The following is an 18,581-nucleotide window of genomic DNA, read 5'->3' as shown; positions in this document are numbered from 1 at the left end:
TCATCCAGTACAGGCAAAGCAGTTCATGGAGTGCTGAGAGTATAGCAGGCTTGGCACTCTTGATTATTTCAGGGGTAATGCCATCCTTTCCAGGGGCTTTTTCACTGGCTAGAGAATCAATGGCATCATTGAGTTCCGATTTTGTTGACTGTCCAGCTCATCCATGACGAGCAGAGACTGGGCTGCATTGATGGCGGTATCAGTGACAACATTTTCCCTGGAGTACAGTTCTAGGTAGTGCTCCACCCAGCGGTCCATTTGCTTGCGTTGGTCAGTGATCAATTTCCTTTTAATGTCCTTTTATTTGTGGTGCCCCTTTAAGAAGGGGTCTTATTACCTCTTCTTTCATTAACAGGAGCACCCATGTCAATCATGGCGAATGAGAGGCAGCCTGTGCGCAGGCGCATAGGGCACGTGGTCGCGGGGCGGGGCTTTGGCCCATGGCTGTTAAATAAAGGTGACGTAAGGTAGTCGGAATAGTTTCCGGTGTGTCTCCGCTGGGTTCCGGTTTCGCTCACTTGTAGGAAGCCGTTTGAAGATGGCGGAAGACTTTGGTTTCTTTTCCTCCGACAACGGCACAACGGGCAGTGCCGAGGAGGACCCAGCCGCCGCCTTCTTGGCGCAGCAGGAAAGCGAGATTGCCGGCATCGAGAACGATGAAGGGTTCAGCATTCTGGACGGGGGAGAGGTGCCGTCGGCCTTACAGGCGCACTCGCACGACGTTGGAGGTGAGAGCGGGGAGCCGGGCGGTGGGGGCAGGGTTGTTACTGTTCCTGGGTCTGGTGTCTGGCCGGAGATGGGGTTGCATGTTGGAAACTTGTGCCAGATGGTTGCGCTTTTTATTATTATTTCCAATCTTCCTGCTGACTTTTACTGTTGACTGTCTTCTGGATTTGTTGTAAAGTGGGCAGTGTCGCTGGAGTCACTGCAGTTGGGAACATGCCCGTCCCTGGGACGGGGAAGCCTCCTCCGCTGAGGAGGAGCTTCGAATCCTGGTTCAGTCAGCCCGCCCCAGAACCTCTTGTAAGTTGAGCCTTGGATGCGTTGAATATTGCAGCGTCATCCTGATATTGTCTGCTGTAAAGGAGAATTGTTTGTGGCTGTGTTCCAGTTTATCTTGCTTCCCTTTCTACTTCGGCGCTGTTTGAGGTTTTTTAAATTGTGCATCTGTCAATGAATTGATGGAAGTAGAACTTATCAGTACTCCCCAGTTTTGTAATGTTTCCTGGGTAACGGTCTGTAGGCATCCCAGAGCAAATTTGCTTGTGTTATGTTAAACTGTGGACGAAGTATTTTTCTTTTGCTGTGCTAGTTAATTTTGAATCGTGTCAAAATTTTGTACAGGATGCTGATTCTGCTTTGGTTTAGTTTTAATGTATTTCTGCTAAACTTAACATTCCTTTTCAGTATCTCTTTTTACCAGTGACCGCAAATTAGTGACCTTTAGTGCTTACTGTATCTGCACTTTATTAGATGAAGTGCCTTGTTCAGCCACTTCCCCGATTGAAAAAACGAGGTTTTTCGCATTACTTTGTTCAAATTTTCAACCATTGCATGTCACCGTAACTGATTCTACTGAATTATCACCAAACTACTTTTGCGATTTAAGACTACCTAAAATTTTTAGACCGTTCGGGTTTAAATTTTGCTGACTACGAAAAAACGCAAAAAAATTGAGGGCTAAAAGAAGCTTCAGTGGCTATTAAATGATGGAATAGGCAAATGGTTGATGGAATTCATGTCATGTGAAGTTGTAAGTTTTAAAAAGTAACTACATTTTGGGGGAAAATGAAGATTTTGGGGGTTTAGATTCAACATATTGGAAAGGCACATGAAGTGGATAAGACTCTGCACTGATTAGACAATGGTCTTCCGCTCTTGTTGCTATCTCAAATTCAAGTATCCTAAACATTTGAAGTTTTTAATGTAAAAGTATCATTCAAATAAATGTATCTTTTATTTCATGAAGGGTTTGGAAGCTGACTGCTAGATCACTGGTCCATAAATTGACTTTTCCACCATCTTGATTGGCAATTTAAATGTCTAGCCTTCTATGTGCATAGTGTTTGAATTATTAATTGAAAAATTATTTTAGCTGGAGTTGCCATTTGGAAAAATACTTTAACTGTATATAGTCTTTTCATGTGTTTCATATAGTTGCAGTGGTTCAATTTGAATTATGCTTTGCACTCTAGTTCTGTGGTGGCAGCTGACCTATCTTACTGAATAACATGTCAATTTAAATCTGATTTGGCTTGGTTGTGATTCTTCCACAGTCTTCTCCATGTTTACTGCAGAGTAACTGAATTGCAATCAAATGTAGACATTCTGTCTTTATTTCTCTCTCTCGTCTGATACATGAGGTAAGTTTTCATATTTCCGCTGCTTTAGATCAGTTCTAGAACGCACTCAAGGAATTGTGGGATCTGGGAAAGGGGGTGGGAAAGTGGAGCTAATGTAGAAGTTCAGCTGCAATCTTATTGGCAAAGCATAGTCTACTCCTGCTCTTATTTGTGTTCTTATGACTTGGTGATTTGTGCATTTAATCAAACCATTTGGAAGACCCATTATCCTTGACCATCAGTCCAGTGGATATGCAATATCAAATGCTCGAATAGTATGTTCTAAGTCAGAATTTTACCAGTCCTTCCTCACCAGCAGAATAAACTGAGTATCCTGCCTGTTTGCATTGTGAAATCCATACCAAGAGATAATCATTAACTCTAGAATATTCAAAGCTTGCCTTCCCTATGGACATTTTGTTGAAGGACAGCTTAGCACTTTGTGCTACATCTAGTTGTGCAGCATAATCATCAGTGGGGCTGTGGGGCCTGAACTGCTGTGGTAAGAGCTATCTGTGTGGGTTTTCTCCAGGTGCTCTGGTTTCCTCCCACAAGCCAAAAGACTTGCAGGTTGGTAAGTAAATTGGCCATTATAAATTGTCACTAGTATAGGTAGGTGGTAGGGAAATATAGGGACAGGTGGGGATGTTTGGTAGGAATATGGGATTAGTGTAGGATTAGTATAAATGGGTGGTTGATGGTCAGCACAGACTTGGTAGGCCGAAGGGCCTGTTTCAGTGCTGTATCTCTAATCTAATCTAATTAAGCAGAATAGAGATAACCCTCCCAAAAAAAGAAAGCAATATCAGGCAGCAGATTTTAAATAATTGAACTCTCGTTTTGTTTATGGATTTTATTTTCTGCTACCTCTTTTGTATATTGAGGTGTGAATGCCTATAATATGAACGGTGTGCCGATGTCACTTTGTTACACATACCGAACACTTTAAAATGTTGTGCATTTCAGCTTTTGTCTGAAATGGAGATCCTAGTTTTCAGGTTCACTGACCAAGCACTTAAACAAATACTCAGATCATAGTTTAACAGTTAGACTTTGGCCTTAGAGGGGTACAATTAACCAAACAATTTGCGTTGTATGTTAAATATCATCTGATGAACATTGAGGGATCCACTGGTACTGTAAATTAAAATCTGGCATCTGTGCACCCTTCCTGTTAATGTTTTTCATTATAAATCTATACATGTAAAGTGAGAGCTGCATTATGTCTGTATGCCCTTCAATTATCCTTCCACTCTTAACCTTTCTTCTCCTGAAGATAGTACTTGAACTTGACTCACTATGTGCCACCATGGGGGATTGCTTCAAATCTTAAAGATTGAAATTGGCACATTAAGAAGCTGAGTGTATTCCTCTCTGGAATTGTACACTTTTTATAAAACTTTCACTGAATTCAGGTTGCTAATCCCATGCAATAGCTTTTTTTTTTCCCCTTACCTCCCTCCGTCTCTACATTTCTTCAGTTCAGTACTTCATTACCACGGTTTCCAGCCCTCAAGGCCACGAGGGTGAATAACCTGTCATTGCTTACCTAGAGGAATGTTGTCAGTGATTGATGATAAAAGCAGCCATCACTGTTTAAAAATTGATATACATGCCCTTCACTATAAATTTCACATGGCTTTTTTGAATTTCTGCCTTTGTCCTTGTTCCTGAAGGCAGTGACATAAGTACCAGTAGCAATTTGACGAATCAAACAATTATTGCTGAGTTTATCTTACATTGGCACAGATTTTACATCAAGGGCAACTAAACAGCAATCTGGTAATATTTTTCCCTCAACCAAGGATACGTGGTCAGCTATAGTCTTGCTCCCTTGGTTGAAATCAGTTAACGTAGCACAGATCGACCTGGATTGTACTATCATAGCTTATCACACAGATATTGTGGGTATGTGTTCTTCTGCTTGCTTTAGGGAACTTTGGCGAGGGGTGTGGGAGTGCTTCTTGCTAAATTTTGTTTCCCCACATCTGTTCCTGTTTGACTACCACAAATTGAACCTGTTTCTTTGGGTAATCTGAGAAACGTTTATTCCTGTTGAGAACGTGCCATGAAAATGTTAACCTCTGGTAATGTCTAATATTTTAGTTACCTTGATGTGCTTTATAGACTTTCAGAAATGGCTATAATTGGGTATAATATTTGGGCCCAATTATCGATGCTGACATCAATATCATTTCAATCCAGAAGAAATGTGAGGTAATGCATTTGAGGGCAAACAAACTGAGGAATACACAAATGGTAGGACACTGACATGTAGAGTAGCAGAAGGACCTTTGGGTGCATGTTCACAGATCTCAAGGTAGCAGGACAAGTAGCCAAGGTGGTTAAATCTTATGGGATGCTTTTCCTTCATTAGCTGAGGGATAATCTAAGTTTGCAGATGAGGCAAAGCTGACTGGAGCTGTGAGGAGGATGCAGGGAAGCTCCAGTGTGATTTGGACTGCTTGAGTGAGTGGGTAAATACATGGCAAATGCAGTATAATGTGGATAAATGTGAGGTTATCCATTTTGGTGGATTATCTGAACGGCAATAGATTGGGAAAGGGCGAGGTGCAGTGAGACCTGGGTATCCTTGTGCACCAAAGTAAACATGCAAGTGCAGCAGGCAGTTAAGAAGGCAAATAGTATGTTGGCCTTCATAGTGAGAGGATTTGAGTACAGGAGCAAGGATGTCTTGCTGCAGTTATACAAGGCCTTGGTGAGACCACATCTGGTGTATTGTGTGCAGTTTTGGTCTCTATCTGAGGAAGGATGTTCTTTGTATGGAGGGAGTGCAGTGAAGGTTCACCAGACTGATTCCTGGGATGGCAGGACTGACTTGTGAAGAGAGATTGGGTCGATTTAGGCTTGTATTTGCTAGAGTTTAGAAGAATGAGAGGGGATCTCAGAAACCTACAAAATTCTAAAGACTGGACAGAAGGATGTTCCAGATGGTGGGAGTCCAGGACAAGGGGTCACAATCTAAGGATAAGAGGTAGGACTGAGGTGAGGAGGGATTTCTTCACCCAGAGTGGTGAACCTGTGGAATTCTTTACCACAGAAAGCAGTTGAGGCCAAATCACTAAATACATTTAAGAAAGTTACAGTTCTTGGGGTTAAAGGAATCAAGGGATATGGGGAGAAAGCAGGAACTGGGTGCTGAGTCTGAATGGCCTACTCCTATTTTCTATTTATATACAATGTAAAAACAGGGAGGTCATACTAGAGCCTTATAAAACTAGCTAGGCTACTGCTGGCGTACTGTGTATAGTTCTAGTCACTGCATTACCGGAAGGATGTGATCACCCTAGAGAGGGTGCAGGGAAGATTTATGCGGATATTGCTCCTGTACAGTTTTAGTTGAGTGAAAATTAGATAGGCTGGGTTTGTCTTTTTTTGAAAAGAGGCTGACAAATCTTAAAATTGAGAGGCCTAGAAAGGAAGGACCTATTTCCCTTTTTAGAGGTCAATAACTTGTAACCAATAATGGGGCATAGGTATCAAGTAATTGGAAGAATTACAGGAGAGTTGAGGATCTTTTTTCACCCACAGGGTGCTGGGGGTCTGGAACTCGCTGCTTGAAAAGATGGTAAAGGCAGAAACCCGCGTCTTTATTTTTTTAAAAAAAAAACATTGGGAGTGCTCTAACCTCTGCTACAGACCAAGAGTTGGAAAGTAGGATTAGGCTGGCTAGCTCTTTCAGCTGGCCCAGATATAATAGGCTAAATGCTTTCCATCTGCAACAATTTTTCTTTTGTTTTGCACTGCTTTTATATTGTGGCTTGTGCAAATGACATTGGGAAAATTTGGCATACATTGGCAAGATGGGTATGAAAACGGGCATAAATAAGATCAAGGAAATTCCATCCCAAACTTCTGAGCATTTGAAATGGAACTAACTGATTCCAATTTGAAATGCTGTCGGAAACTTGCATATTTTTGGTTCTTTTGACCTTGCAGAATGAAATGCAGCTATCATTAAATTTAATGAATGCCTTGTTGGTGCTGGCTACATATTAGAACACCTTCAGTAGGCAGATCAGATTGTGTTCTGGGCACATGATCTGTATGATCCAGCTATTGAAATCTGGTTGTATTTTGCATTGTATTGAGAACATAGTCTTGAAACTTCAACTTATTCAAGCACTTAATTTAGAGTTGTATATATCTAGATGTGTACTTATCTCTTCAGCAAAACTGAGATTCATTCTTTCAGCATCCTAAAAATCAAATTTTTCTGAAGGTTTAGATAATTTAGTGCAAATGAGTATTGACATCACTAGTTCAATACTGACAGGAAGTTATTGGACTAGATTTTACAATAGTAACTGAGGTTAGCAGCACTTTTATCTTTGGAATTTGGACAGCAACTTCTGGTGACCACGTGGGCAAATGTGAAAATTGAGGTTGCTGTCTAGGATGTCTTATTCAAAACTGTGAAAAGATATTTTGAATGCTGAAGTTACTGTACTTGTTTACGGACTAAACTCAACAAAATTGAGTATTTACAAGACTTGCATTTATATAACATTTTCACGACCACTGGACGCCTCAAAGCACTTTAGAGCCAATGAAGCACGTTTGAAATTACTGATGTAATGTAGATGTGGCAGCCAATTGGCCTGTGGCAAGTTCCTATAATGTGGTGATGACCAGATAAACCTGTTCTTGTAATGTTGATTGAGGCATAAATATTCCCTAGGACACCGGGAATAACTTGTTACTGCTCTTCAGAATAGTGCCATGGGATGTTTTACATGCACCTGAGCTAGACAAGGCCTCGCGTTTAACATCTCATCTGAAAGACAGCACTTCTATCTGTACTGGAGTGTCAATCTTAGTTTTTAAACTCATGTTCTGGAGTGGGACTTGAACCCACAACCTTCTGACTGAGGTGAGAGTGCTGCCAAGTGAGCCACAGCTGACATTTAGTACCTTTTTTAATAGTGTGGTTAGTCTTGGTTACTGCCAAACAAAGCCTCTGGCAGTGAAAGTTAACCTAAAAGTGTGGAGTCTTAATCTTTCAGGTTTTAATTATTAGATATTAAATTTTCTTTGGTTCCTCAATACAACCTTTTCCCTCCAATGCTTTCTTAATGTGATTTGACGCTGAATTCACTATTTTAACTGACTCCTTGGTTCTGACTCCATGCTGCTCATTAACTAACAATAATTCTTCAATCTGTTTAAGGATGTACAGTTTTCCCTGTTCATAGGTCCCAGAAACCTTTTGGAAGGTGCTGCACTTTTTGGATCTTTAAGAAGCTCCAGTGCAAAACAGCATAGAAAGTCTGAGTAAGAGTAATGGTTTGCTGCTGACAACAAAATGTTAATTATACAAGTACAAGCTTTGCAGTGGGTTCCATTGAAGTCAACTTGCTAAAACTTTTCTCTGGTGATTATCTCTGGGCTGTGCTATGGGACTTCAAGAAGAAAATACATTGACTCTTGGGGTAGAGTTGAACCATGGGAATTGTCATGTGGGTGACCTTTAACGTCTCCATTGTTTAGTAAATCTATTGTACACACAGATGAAAGCTGCATTCCTGTTTTGGATTTTTTTTAGCCCTCTTTGACATTGTCTTGATATGGGCAGCATTCATTAAAATTTTGTGTTGCAGCCTTGAAGTCAGATAAACTATGTTCAGATGCTACTTTACATAGTACATTTGCTTATATACTTAATTGGCAAAAGAAGTTGCCTGTAGGTTAGATTTGTAGTGTTATTTTTAAACTAGTTGTATTGAGAATATTGTCCTACAGTGTTTTCATTAAATATCCTGTTGCAACTTTATATAGTCAACGTTTGAACTTTTTTCCTTTTTCAGGTAGTTTTGAAGATGAGCTGTCTGCTGTTAATGGAGAAGTGTACCAGGTTGGTGTGGAAATGTTTAAGAAATGCAGTAATTTTCTAAAAAAAAAAAAAGAAACACCTAGTAGAATATTTCAGTAATTGGGTAATTACTGACTTTGTATAATACACAGCAAGTCAAACTTAATGTTTATGGGTAATTTGCTAGTTGCGTGTGATTGTTTTAGGTTAGCAAGTTTAAGAAAAATTGTGATGCAGCTGACTTTTTTTTTTAAACCTTAATTATAGATGTATATCTATTTGCAAAATTCCTAGGTTACAAAATCAGGACATTAAAACCATTTTCAAATGCAGTTTTGTGGCTGCACAACATTAAATTGAATGCTGATGGTTGGGCCTTCTAATTTATTGAGTTTGGGTCAAGAAGTTGATTAGTCTTTCAGAATGAACTGTGATGGAATTTCAAGACTTTAGGTTTTTGATAAAAATTTGTAATGAAGATTAGCTCTAGAAGTAGAATTGTGGAGTTTTTTCACCCAATGGGTTGGGGGGGGGGTGCATTCTGGAACTCGCTGCTTGAAAGGGTGGTTGAGACAGAAATCATTGCATTTTTTAAAAAAAACTTGGATATGCACTTGGCTGTAACTTAAAACTACAGACAGAGGTGGAAAGTGAGATTAAGCTAGATAGCTCCGTTAGTATAGACTCAATGGGCTGAATACCATAAATTTTCTGTTTCTAAATAGTCCACTTAAGCTTTACCTGAAAGCACAGATCTCGAATTTTGGTTTATACAGTGCATATCTCTGCAAATCAGCCAACTTATTAAGTTAAACATAATTCCAAGTTGATCAGTTTTAAAAATAAAGATGAATTAAAAATAAGGGAGTTGTACATAATGCTGCAGGTGTCGGTGGTGGGAATTAAGACACTTTTCCAGCAGGCTTGAGACCTAAAAGTTGACTGCTCATCTGGTGTACCTTCTAGGATCCGGTTTGCACAGAAATTGAAGGATGGGTGGTAGGGAAGAAATTTCAACAATGAAAAGGGTTGTGTATGGTCAGAAAATGACACTAGAAATGGCCTTTGTCACAAATCACTTGGGCATTGATGTCACAAATCACTTTAGTGAAGCTATGCAAGTGGTTGTGTTGTCACAAAGCATAGTGGTGGCACAACATATAGTGGACTAAAGTTTTAAGGGAGAAGCCTTCATTAAAATGAGGAGAATAAAAACACTGATTGGACCTATCCGAATGTTCTGGGTACTAATAATATGCTTATTTTAACATGAAGATTAAAGACTTAACAGTTTTGTCCATATTCTTTATACACTTAAGCAGGGATTTATAAAGTGGCGATAGATAATTGCAGAACCATCAATAGAAATTGAGTCGTACTTGTGTAATAATCTGTTAATACAGGAGTCAAATGGCCCAAATGACAGTTATGCAGCAATAGCTCGAGCAGATCGCTTGAGCCAGGAACCGGAGAGCATTCGGAAGTGGAGAGAAGAGCAGCTAACTCGTCTAGAAGATCTTGGTAAGAAAAACTGTACAACCTTAGTGACTTGTAACATTGTAACCATAACTATGAAAAACTGATTTGCCACTCAGTATGAGAATTAGGAACTGTAATTCTGTCCATATTCTACATCTGCACCTGTAAATTCTTACGAAATAAACTTAGTGTAAACATTACTGGTGTTGAGTGAAATGTAACTTTTTAACACATGGAAGAGGTAAACTTTTGTGATTATATGCACTAAAGTTGTCTAAGTTTTTGCTGCTTTTGTGTGACTAACCCATTTCTCCATATTTGTTTCAGTTGTGTGATTGAAATTTTACTCAATTGTACTTGGCTAATTCAGTGGCAGCATAATTCTGTCTGGTGTATGTGGCAACCTCATTCCCAAAATCATGATATCCAACTTTATTTATCCACTAGAGGAAAGTACATCCTGTAAAAAGGACTTTTAGAGCAATTCAAGAATTGGGAGATGTGAATTTTTCTTTGCTTGATTTGGTTAAGTAAGTCATTGATCTATTATGACCAAGAAAAGGTGTTCATCTGGAATATAACTAGTTTATGCCATCTCTTGGAAGCTTCTGCTTCTATCTGAGTGTGACAGAAGACTATCAGGTATTCAACTAACCTCTGGGGGAGGTGGGGGGGGGGGGTGTTGTGGAGAAAGAATTGACGAACTGGGAATCAAATGGTCGTGAGTTACAGCTATTGGTTGTCAAACTTGTAAATCAACATTGGAAATGTTAAAACAAAGTGTCTGAGTATCTTTCCTGTTGTACAGCTGTAGAATTGTTTTTCTTCTCCTTAGATGCTGCTTCTCAAAAAGCAGAAATAGAGTGGAAAGAGAAGGCACGAAAGGAACTGGAAGAGTGGTATGTCCGCCAGAATGAACAGTTGGAGAAAATTAAAAAGAATAACAGGTATGGCTAAAAATCCATTTAAAGTACAATTTATCTGTAGAAAATGTGTAATCCTAAACCTGGTGCTCAAATTGGAAAAGTTTGCAGAACAACTGATAACTTGCTAATTTTGAAGTTGTGAAATAGATTGCCTTGTACATAAAGTATACTTGTGAATATCTATTCTGTATTGATTCACCAAAGTTGTGAATGACTGCAAAATGAAATTCTTAGCTATAGGTACAAAGTTGAGTAAACAAATTCACTCTCAGTAACCTGAGAATATTATCTGAATAGTATTTCAAGCTGTTTTGAATCCAGAGTGTAGACATGAAATTTAAGAAATAAAGACTGCATTAAAAGTGGAAGTTTGGAACTTGAATTACATTCCTGTTCAGTTTTAAAATAACTGCAGTCCCTCAAATTGATATTTGAGGTTCCAGTACATTCACATTATAAATGTGTACATTTTGTATTGTGAAACCATTGGACATGCAGCTCTGCATTCACTTTATGAAACTATTGTATAATTAAAGGTACATTGGCATATTGACATTATAAAAGCATTAGATTTGGGTATATTCATGTATTTTATGAAGGTGTTTGTATTCATGAAGTTAAATGTGTGTTTGAGCAATATATTGGCTAGGCTTGGCACAACTGCACTTGGAATGATTGTGAACTTAGTAAAGCAGCTTATTTGATCTTGGATTCTGAGTTAGTATGGTGGGTGGTTAGGTGGGCACAAGGTGTCCCTAAAGGAAGTCACTGCAAAGTTACTATGTTACTAAGAAATACTAATGCTGTTTAGCTCATTGTTTCTTCCTTCCTCTTCCCTCCATCTTGTTTGCCCCAGAGCATTGAGCTATCCTTAAGCCAGAGAGAAGCGCTTTAATTGTTCAAACACCATAATTAGCGCTCCCAGTTTTGATGTGTTTTTCTTTAATCAGACTGTTCAAATTTTTTAGCTATTTTCATGGATTATTTTTTTTTTTTTTGTTAAACCCTTCTGTTACTCCTGTGTGCTATGTGATCAAGCATCTCTTCCTCCAGGGAAGTAAATTCAATCCCAAAAATATAGGCAGGAGTTGCTCTGAGGGACATGCAGGTTTTAAATATCACCTGTGGGTGGTTATTGCAGAACCAATCTGTATTAGGAATGTTCCTACTAGAATTCTTGCTGGCAATTTAATTGCACAATAGAATAAATGAGATTATTAAATCTTGTTGCTTTACAGGTATGATCTATAAATCATGTAAGTACTTAAACATTGGCTAATAGGAACAATCAAATACTATGGTATTTAGAAATTGGATCTCTTATTAACACAGCATACCTTTGTAGATAGTTAAAACATGTTTTATACCTTAGACATTTGAAGGACTATTTTCCATTTATGGATATTTTGTAGGACCAGATACACACATTTGAAGGTGGCAGGATACTTGAGACTTTTAATGGAGTCCTTGGCTTTATGAATAGAGGCAGAAAATACAAAAGCAAGGAAGTTATACAAACATTTTTACAACTTGCTGGTTAGGCCTTAACTAGTGTTGACCAATTTTGGACTATACTTTGGAAGGTTGTCAAAACCTTGGAGGGTGTAGAGGTGATTAGACTATTACCAGGGATAATGACTTCAGTTATGTGGAGGAATTGGAGGAACTGAAATTGTTCTCCCTTTTTGGAGTAGAGACGATTAAGTAAAGGTTTGATAGATGCTCCATTATGAAGGGCTCTTGATAAATAAGGGGAAATTGTTTCTGTTGTCTGGTTACCAACCTTCCTGTCAACACGTTTGAGAATTTGCAAAAGAATCAGTGGGGAGATTTTTAGTTATGATTTGGAAAAGGAATTGAAATACAGTGGGGAAAAAAATGAAGGGCTATTGAAAGAGGAGTGGGATTCATTGAATACCAGTCAGCCAGCATTTTTGGCTAAATGGCCTCCATCTGTGCTGCATGATTCTATAATTTGCAGAAATTCCAGTTGAAATGGAGCTTTATTTGCAATATTGGAGCGTACTAGTAAAATTTGGGGAAATTTAATAAAATTTGGCCAACATGCTTTTTTTTGTTTGGGATGATGTGAAGATTTTGCTAATCTAAGCATGCTTATGAACTTCAATGTTTTGCTAAGTAACAACTTCATATGTAGCTGCTTATTTCTAGAACTTGTATACAGTGACAACTAATTTCAGTGACATTGGAGACCATAATTGCAAATTTACTCAGCATTGTAAAGTTGGTTTTGCTTGGGACTAGAAGTTCAGCTATTGCGCTAATAATCTTGCTTATTTTCAACTACAGATTTCCAGTAGATGCATCTTGCAACTTTAACCACTTTCCCAGTTTTATTCCAGGCAAAGGTGAAATACTTGCTACTGCAGATATTAAACTCTTAATAAAATATTAACACTGTCCTTCCTCTTTTTTTTTATCTTTATCCGTTCTCTACCCACCTGTTGCAACTTCTGTGCTCCTTTCCTGTTGGTCTGCCGATTCTCACTTTCTGGACTAACATGCATGCGCACTAGGATCGCTGATGAAGCTTTCTACAAACAGTCCTTCGCTGATGTGATAGGCTACGTGTATGTTGGCTTATTTTTTTTAATAGTGCTGTAACATTCTAGAATTTCATTTTGCTGTTTCAAATCTGAGTTAATGGTAATGCTCTGAGACTTGAAGCATTTTACAATATCTACACATTGCATTTGCACACTGGGCTGTTCAATAATAGTTGCAGAATCAGCTTTTTGATGCAATTTTAACTTTCCTCAATATAGCAATTTTAGTTCCATCCCCAAAGGTGTATATACTCATTTTAAGACCTGAGACAATTATAGACATCATTCCATGTCTGTTTGCACTGCCCCCAGTGCCTTTTACAAGTGTAGCTGTTCAGATGAGACTAGATGATGTGTTGCAGCTAATTTGACTGACTTGCATTACTGTCAAACCTCATGTTATCTATAGATGTGCATTTATGTTTCAGAAGTTGAGTCATTAATAGTACAGTCCTTGGCTAAGCTCTCCTTTGTACTGAGGCTAATTGAAACATCTTTTGGTCTGGTTAAAATCAGCTAGCTTGGTACAGACTGGGGATTGAACATTGCTTTTTACTTGCCTGTTCTAATTCCAACATTCAAAGTCATAGTGATTCATTGAACTTTTGCAAACAAAGTTCAATAATGCACTATACAAGTGCAGATGTCCATTTTATAAGATTATGCATGAATTAAAAACTGAATATGGGAAATGTGTAAGTCTTGGGGAAACATTGCTCTCCTAATAGATTTTTTCATTAACTTAATTTTTAGTAATACCGTTTCTATAGTAGATTCACATTAATTTTTGCACTGGAGCCTGCACTCCTAGGAGTACTTTACAAGCACCTATTCCTAAATGGGGAGAAAAGCTTATGCCCAAGATTATTTTAATACTTGAATAGTTTTTTCCTAAAGAACATATGCTATAAATGAACTTCTGGGAGTTAATGGTATACTTCTGGTTGTTGTACTTTTAGTATTACAATTCAACTGCCATTTCAAATTCACTGCATTACATGCTTGATTTACCACCTTAAGGTTAACCAAAACAGTACTTTTCAGCAGCATTTAAACTAGAGATTCTGTTAAACAAATACCATCATTCATTCATTCTCCAGTTTGCCATGCCTCTTGATCTGGTTTTATCAACTGTTTCTCATGTTTGTGGATACCTCATTCTTGTATAGAGGTCTAAGTAAAAGGGAAGTTTTCCATTTGTGCTGTTGGGTATTAAAGGAATCATGTCTTGCAGCAAGTCTTATAACTCAGTAAGACTGCATTTTGAGTACTGTGCAGTTTTGGGGTCCCTGCTATCAAGGATATTGAGGCAATGGAAAAGAGCACAAGTACAGGCTATCTGATATACAGTTACAAAAGTATTAATTTGAAATTTTCACTAGAACAGAGCAAATTAAGGGTGTTACATTGTGAAGATTGAGGGTAGAAAGTTTCTAGTGATTGAGGGAGATAGAACAAGGAGACATAGTCTGTCCTAAATGTAAATGTAATCTTAATGTTACATCCAAGATTTTTTTTAACACTACCCAGACTGGACTGTAGGGCTGTAAAATATACTACAGCAGTTGGTGATTGAAGCAGAAGTCATGCCAGCTTTTAAGAAAAGGCTGTTTTGAAGAAAACTTTTATAAGTGGTGGCATAAGATTAGCATTACTACTCGTGCAAGATATAAACAGCAGCACTGAATGCCTTATTTTATAATTGTCTATCTCCTTTCCAACAGGATTATTACCCAGCTTGTTGACTGGAGGCATTAACTTTTTTAAATCTTAAACAAAAGTATCCTTACTTTGATTTTCAGTGTATTTGCCTATTTATTGGGTGAGGGTAGGAGAAAATAGGTTAGCAAGATCAGTTATGCACACTGAAGTGGATAGTGTTTGGGTTTTGAGCATACTACTCTTGCATTCCATCCTTAAGTCCAGATGTTGTCATTGACAGTAATATAAAGCTGAAGAGAGTTTTTAAAAGCCTGCAAAGAGCTTGTTTAATGCAGACTTGAAAATATTTTAGTGACCCTAAATGTTAACAGTAACCTAAGATCCAAGTAATAACTAGCGATGGTATTGCTTGGAACTGCCCCTTTTTTTTTTTATTCAGGAGTTTTCAAGCAGTGCTAATAGCCATGTGATGAACCAAGAGCATACAATGAGCTACATGAAATCTAACTTTCAAATAAGTTTAGTACTGATTAGCTTGAAGCAAAATCACCAAGTCAAATTTGAGGTACTGGCTCTAATACGGTTTTACCTAATAGTTTGGAATTGCTTTTGCAGTGAAGGTACCATATAACTTCTATTTTTAGATCTCGACTACTTGAGTGTCCACATTTCATCTCTTAATTTCTTCATGGTTCAGTGATTTTAGTGCAAGTCCAGATGTACTTGACCTGTTTTGAAATATTTTGATCAAATTCCACTCTCTGTTCTGTTCATGTTGTAACCCTGAAAGTGTCTAACCTTGAATCTGCTTTCAGACATCTGTTCCAAGATTATCTTCACCCTCCTGGTAATACACACAAAGGATATTTAGCTTTGGTTTCTGTGGATTAACAAAACTTTTAATCTCAATTTGTGGGTTTATACTCTTGGTTGTCTTCTGACTAGATATGTTCATCTTTATAGTTTTTAATCCTGATTGAATAATGTTTTGGCCAGTCCTTGTTCAAATTGGTAGGTATTGACTTTTTAATTTGTTTTCTCTTATTTGGGTATCACTGGCTAGGCCAGCATTTATTGCCCTTGCAGAGTGGCTCATTAGGGCATTTTAAGTGTCAGCCACATTGCTGTGGTTCTGGAGTCACATGTAGGCCAGTCCAAGTAAGGACAGCAGATTTCCTTCCCTAAAGGACATTAGTGAACCAGTTTGGTTTTTACATCAACCAACAATGGTTTTATGGTCATTAGACTAGCTTTTTTTAATTCCAGATTTATTGAATTCAGATTTCACCATCTGCTGTGGTGGGATTAGAACCCATGTCCCCAGGGCATTAGTCTCTATCTCAGAAAACAGAACTTGTGCCTTGCAAAGTCGTCACCCCTTGGGTGAAGGGAAACCTGAGGAAAGATGAAAATTAAGTTTGACTGCAGAAAATTTTTTGTATATTGTGGGAATTGAAAGAATGGATCCAGTAGCTTAGTAGTTGATGGACTAGAAACTGTAAGCAATGAGGTCAGATCTCTATAATTAGCTGTGAAATTGAATTTTAAGTGCTATGAAAAGTCACATTGGCTTTAACTGTAGCTGTGATGCATTTGAGCTACATGTAACAAACCATTCGAAGGGAACAAACATGATGTGTAGTTTGCTTCTCATTCATTATGTTGGCAGGCCATGAAAAATGTCATTTCAGTTTTCATCAAGTTATGCATTTCTTCAATCCTTTTCATTTACTTAATGAATTTGCATGTCAGCATGTAATATACAGTTCAGTGGGGAAGGTGAGTTTCATATTCTTGAATGGAAAGCTTGTTGATTCTGTGCAAACAAATCCTGAAGCTGAACAGTTTAGACTGAAGATTTGAGTTCTGCCTGCTTTTATGAATATGCTTAACTTTCCTATTATAGCACTGATCTTTTTATGAAGTTATTTGGAAAATAATTGTGAAGCCTTGGACACTGCACATTGATCTGAGTTTGAGGAAGAGCAAGCTGAATTTTTCTTAGTGTATCACGCTGAATGGCTGTGACTAAATATGATGCATGGTTTAGTAATAAGCCATACGGACGTGAATGTTCTAGATTCAATCCCTGGTCTTGTACTAATACAACTGATTTTTCTGGCGTAGTAATAGGAGAACTACACCTCCATCTCAAGTTAAAGGGGTGGAATCAACCAAAGCTTGTGCTCCTGATTTTCTACAGCCAAGCCTGACTGCAACATCCAGTTGAGAATAGAGGGGGTGGGGTGGTGGGGGGGTGGGGGGGGGGTGTAGGTTAAGTACTGTAGAGCATTGTTGCTACTGCCTGTGCAAAGGAGGATTCATTGCCTTCAGAAGGTGGGGTAAGTGTTTGTAATCTTCGGCTGTAGGAAGCAAACATCCACATCAATATGTAGCAAAGTAGTTTTTGTTTTTGTTTGACATGCATTCAGTAAACTTATCAATGTGCTTATTTATAGTCTTGCCTCACCTGTGGTTTATCATTTCAGAGCTGCTGAAGAGGCCTTTGTCCAGGATTGTAATGAAGATACACCTGGAACAGAATGGGAACGAGTAGCACGTCTTTGTGATTTCAATCCCAAAACCAACAAGCAGTCAAAGGATGTATCACGTATGCGTTCTGTACTGATATCACTTAAGCAGTCACCATTAGTCCGCTAGACATGTTGCATAGCACTATTGTGTGGGCTTTCTTATTGGCTCTAGTTGGTTCCCACAAAATTGATGGCCATTAGAATAGAAGAATGAATGTTAGTCATTCCTGTTTGGACCAAACCATTGTAAATTAAAGATCTGAAGTGTTTAAGTGATTCATTTTTTTCCCCCTCCTTTTCAACTGTTTGTGGTTATTGCCAATTTCTTGAGTTATTGGACAGTCCAGTAAAATGGTTGCCCTCATACACTCCTGAATCTCATTAATGTTAACTTGCTCAATTATTGATATCCCACACTGTTGTGGTGCTGCATCACATGACTATTTATGCATGAATTATGAGTCCAATCTATTGGCCCTTGTTTAAAAATCATGTTGACTACACTGTTCTGCATTAAAAGTTAAATATTAAAACTTTTTTCAGTGTCTGTTTAAAACTGTATAAATATTGATGTCTGAAGTTGATTCGTGTTAACATCATAAACAGGCCTGATAAAGTGTTTGGATCACTTTCCTTTTAGGATGGTGAAGCATTGTGCACCTCTGTCCAGTTGTAAGCAATACAAACCTGTGGCCAATTTTGGGGTTTAAAGATTTCTGGGAGATATTCTGCAACTCCTATGCTAAGGTAATCTCTAGGAGACTTTGGCTATCCATTACAATACCAATATACTTTCCCCCCACTTGTCTGTTCTAATGGACTGTCCTATATTACTAGAGACAGTACAGGACTAAGACAACTTTCATCTATCTAGTCAGTCTAGATTTGACTTCTACACTGTTTCAAGCCTTTCAATAGAGATATCTGGGGTTGGGTGGGGAAATCTATTGCCCTCTTAAATTTAGGGCATTGTTTGCACTATCTTGCTGTTCTACATATTCATCAGTATCTCAAAAGTTGCATCTTGTATGTGTTTATCTTCAACACCTCATTCTAGAGCGTTAACTTTATCAGAGTTCAAGGTTTCCAACCTTGAAAGTCTTAATACCTCTTAAGCTGCCTCCCACTAGGTTACAAGTCCCTAGTACCTATAGTCTTTCTCCAACACAAGTGACAAATCCATTTATCAACCTAGTTACACTTGTATTTTCTGAAGCCAGGATGCCCTTCTCTCTTCC

The 18,581-nt window shown here is 38.2% G+C and overlaps 1 protein-coding gene across 3 annotated transcripts; it reads left to right on the top strand.

The window, feature by feature from the left end:
- The first annotated feature begins 486 nt into the window (after nt 1–486).
- On the top strand, nt 487–17,880 carry LOC137375872 (clathrin light chain A-like). 3 transcript variants are annotated; one of them, XM_068043468.1, is made up of 6 exons: nt 488–728; nt 8,171–8,217; nt 9,579–9,696; nt 10,490–10,601; nt 13,118–13,171; nt 17,299–17,880. In XM_068043468.1, exons 1-6 carry the CDS (start codon nt 539–541, stop codon nt 17,468–17,470), a joined length of 693 nt encoding a protein of 230 aa, XP_067899569.1. In that variant the 5' UTR covers nt 488–538; the 3' UTR covers nt 17,471–17,880. The 3 variants fall into 3 exon arrangements, with proteins under 3 accessions (XP_067899571.1, XP_067899569.1, XP_067899570.1); XM_068043470.1 differs by lacking the exons at nt 13,118–13,171; nt 17,299–17,880 and adding an exon at nt 12,891–13,011 and having other exon boundaries at nt 487–728; XM_068043469.1 differs by lacking the exon at nt 13,118–13,171 and having other exon boundaries at nt 489–728.
- Nucleotides 17,881–18,581: the final 701 nt, after the last annotated feature.

The sequence above is a fragment of the Heterodontus francisci genome, chromosome 12, assembly GCF_036365525.1.
Source record: "Heterodontus francisci isolate sHetFra1 chromosome 12, sHetFra1.hap1, whole genome shotgun sequence".
NCBI classification, from domain to species: Eukaryota; Metazoa; Chordata; class Chondrichthyes; order Heterodontiformes; family Heterodontidae; genus Heterodontus; species Heterodontus francisci.
The sequence above is the reverse complement of the archived record's forward strand: the minus strand, read 5'-3'. Positions and strand labels throughout refer to the sequence as shown.

Coding starts and splice junctions, on each gene's coding strand:
- LOC137375872 (XM_068043468.1), top strand. CDS start 539: ATGGCGGAAGACTTTGGTTTCTTTTCCTCCGACAACGGCACAACGGGC. Junction 729..8,170: donor GCACTCGCACGACGTTGGAG/GTGAGAGCGGGG, acceptor TTCCTTTTTCAG/GTAGTTTTGAAGATGAGCTG. Junction 9,697..10,489: donor AACTCGTCTAGAAGATCTTG/GTAAGAAAAACT, acceptor TCTTCTCCTTAG/ATGCTGCTTCTCAAAAAGCA.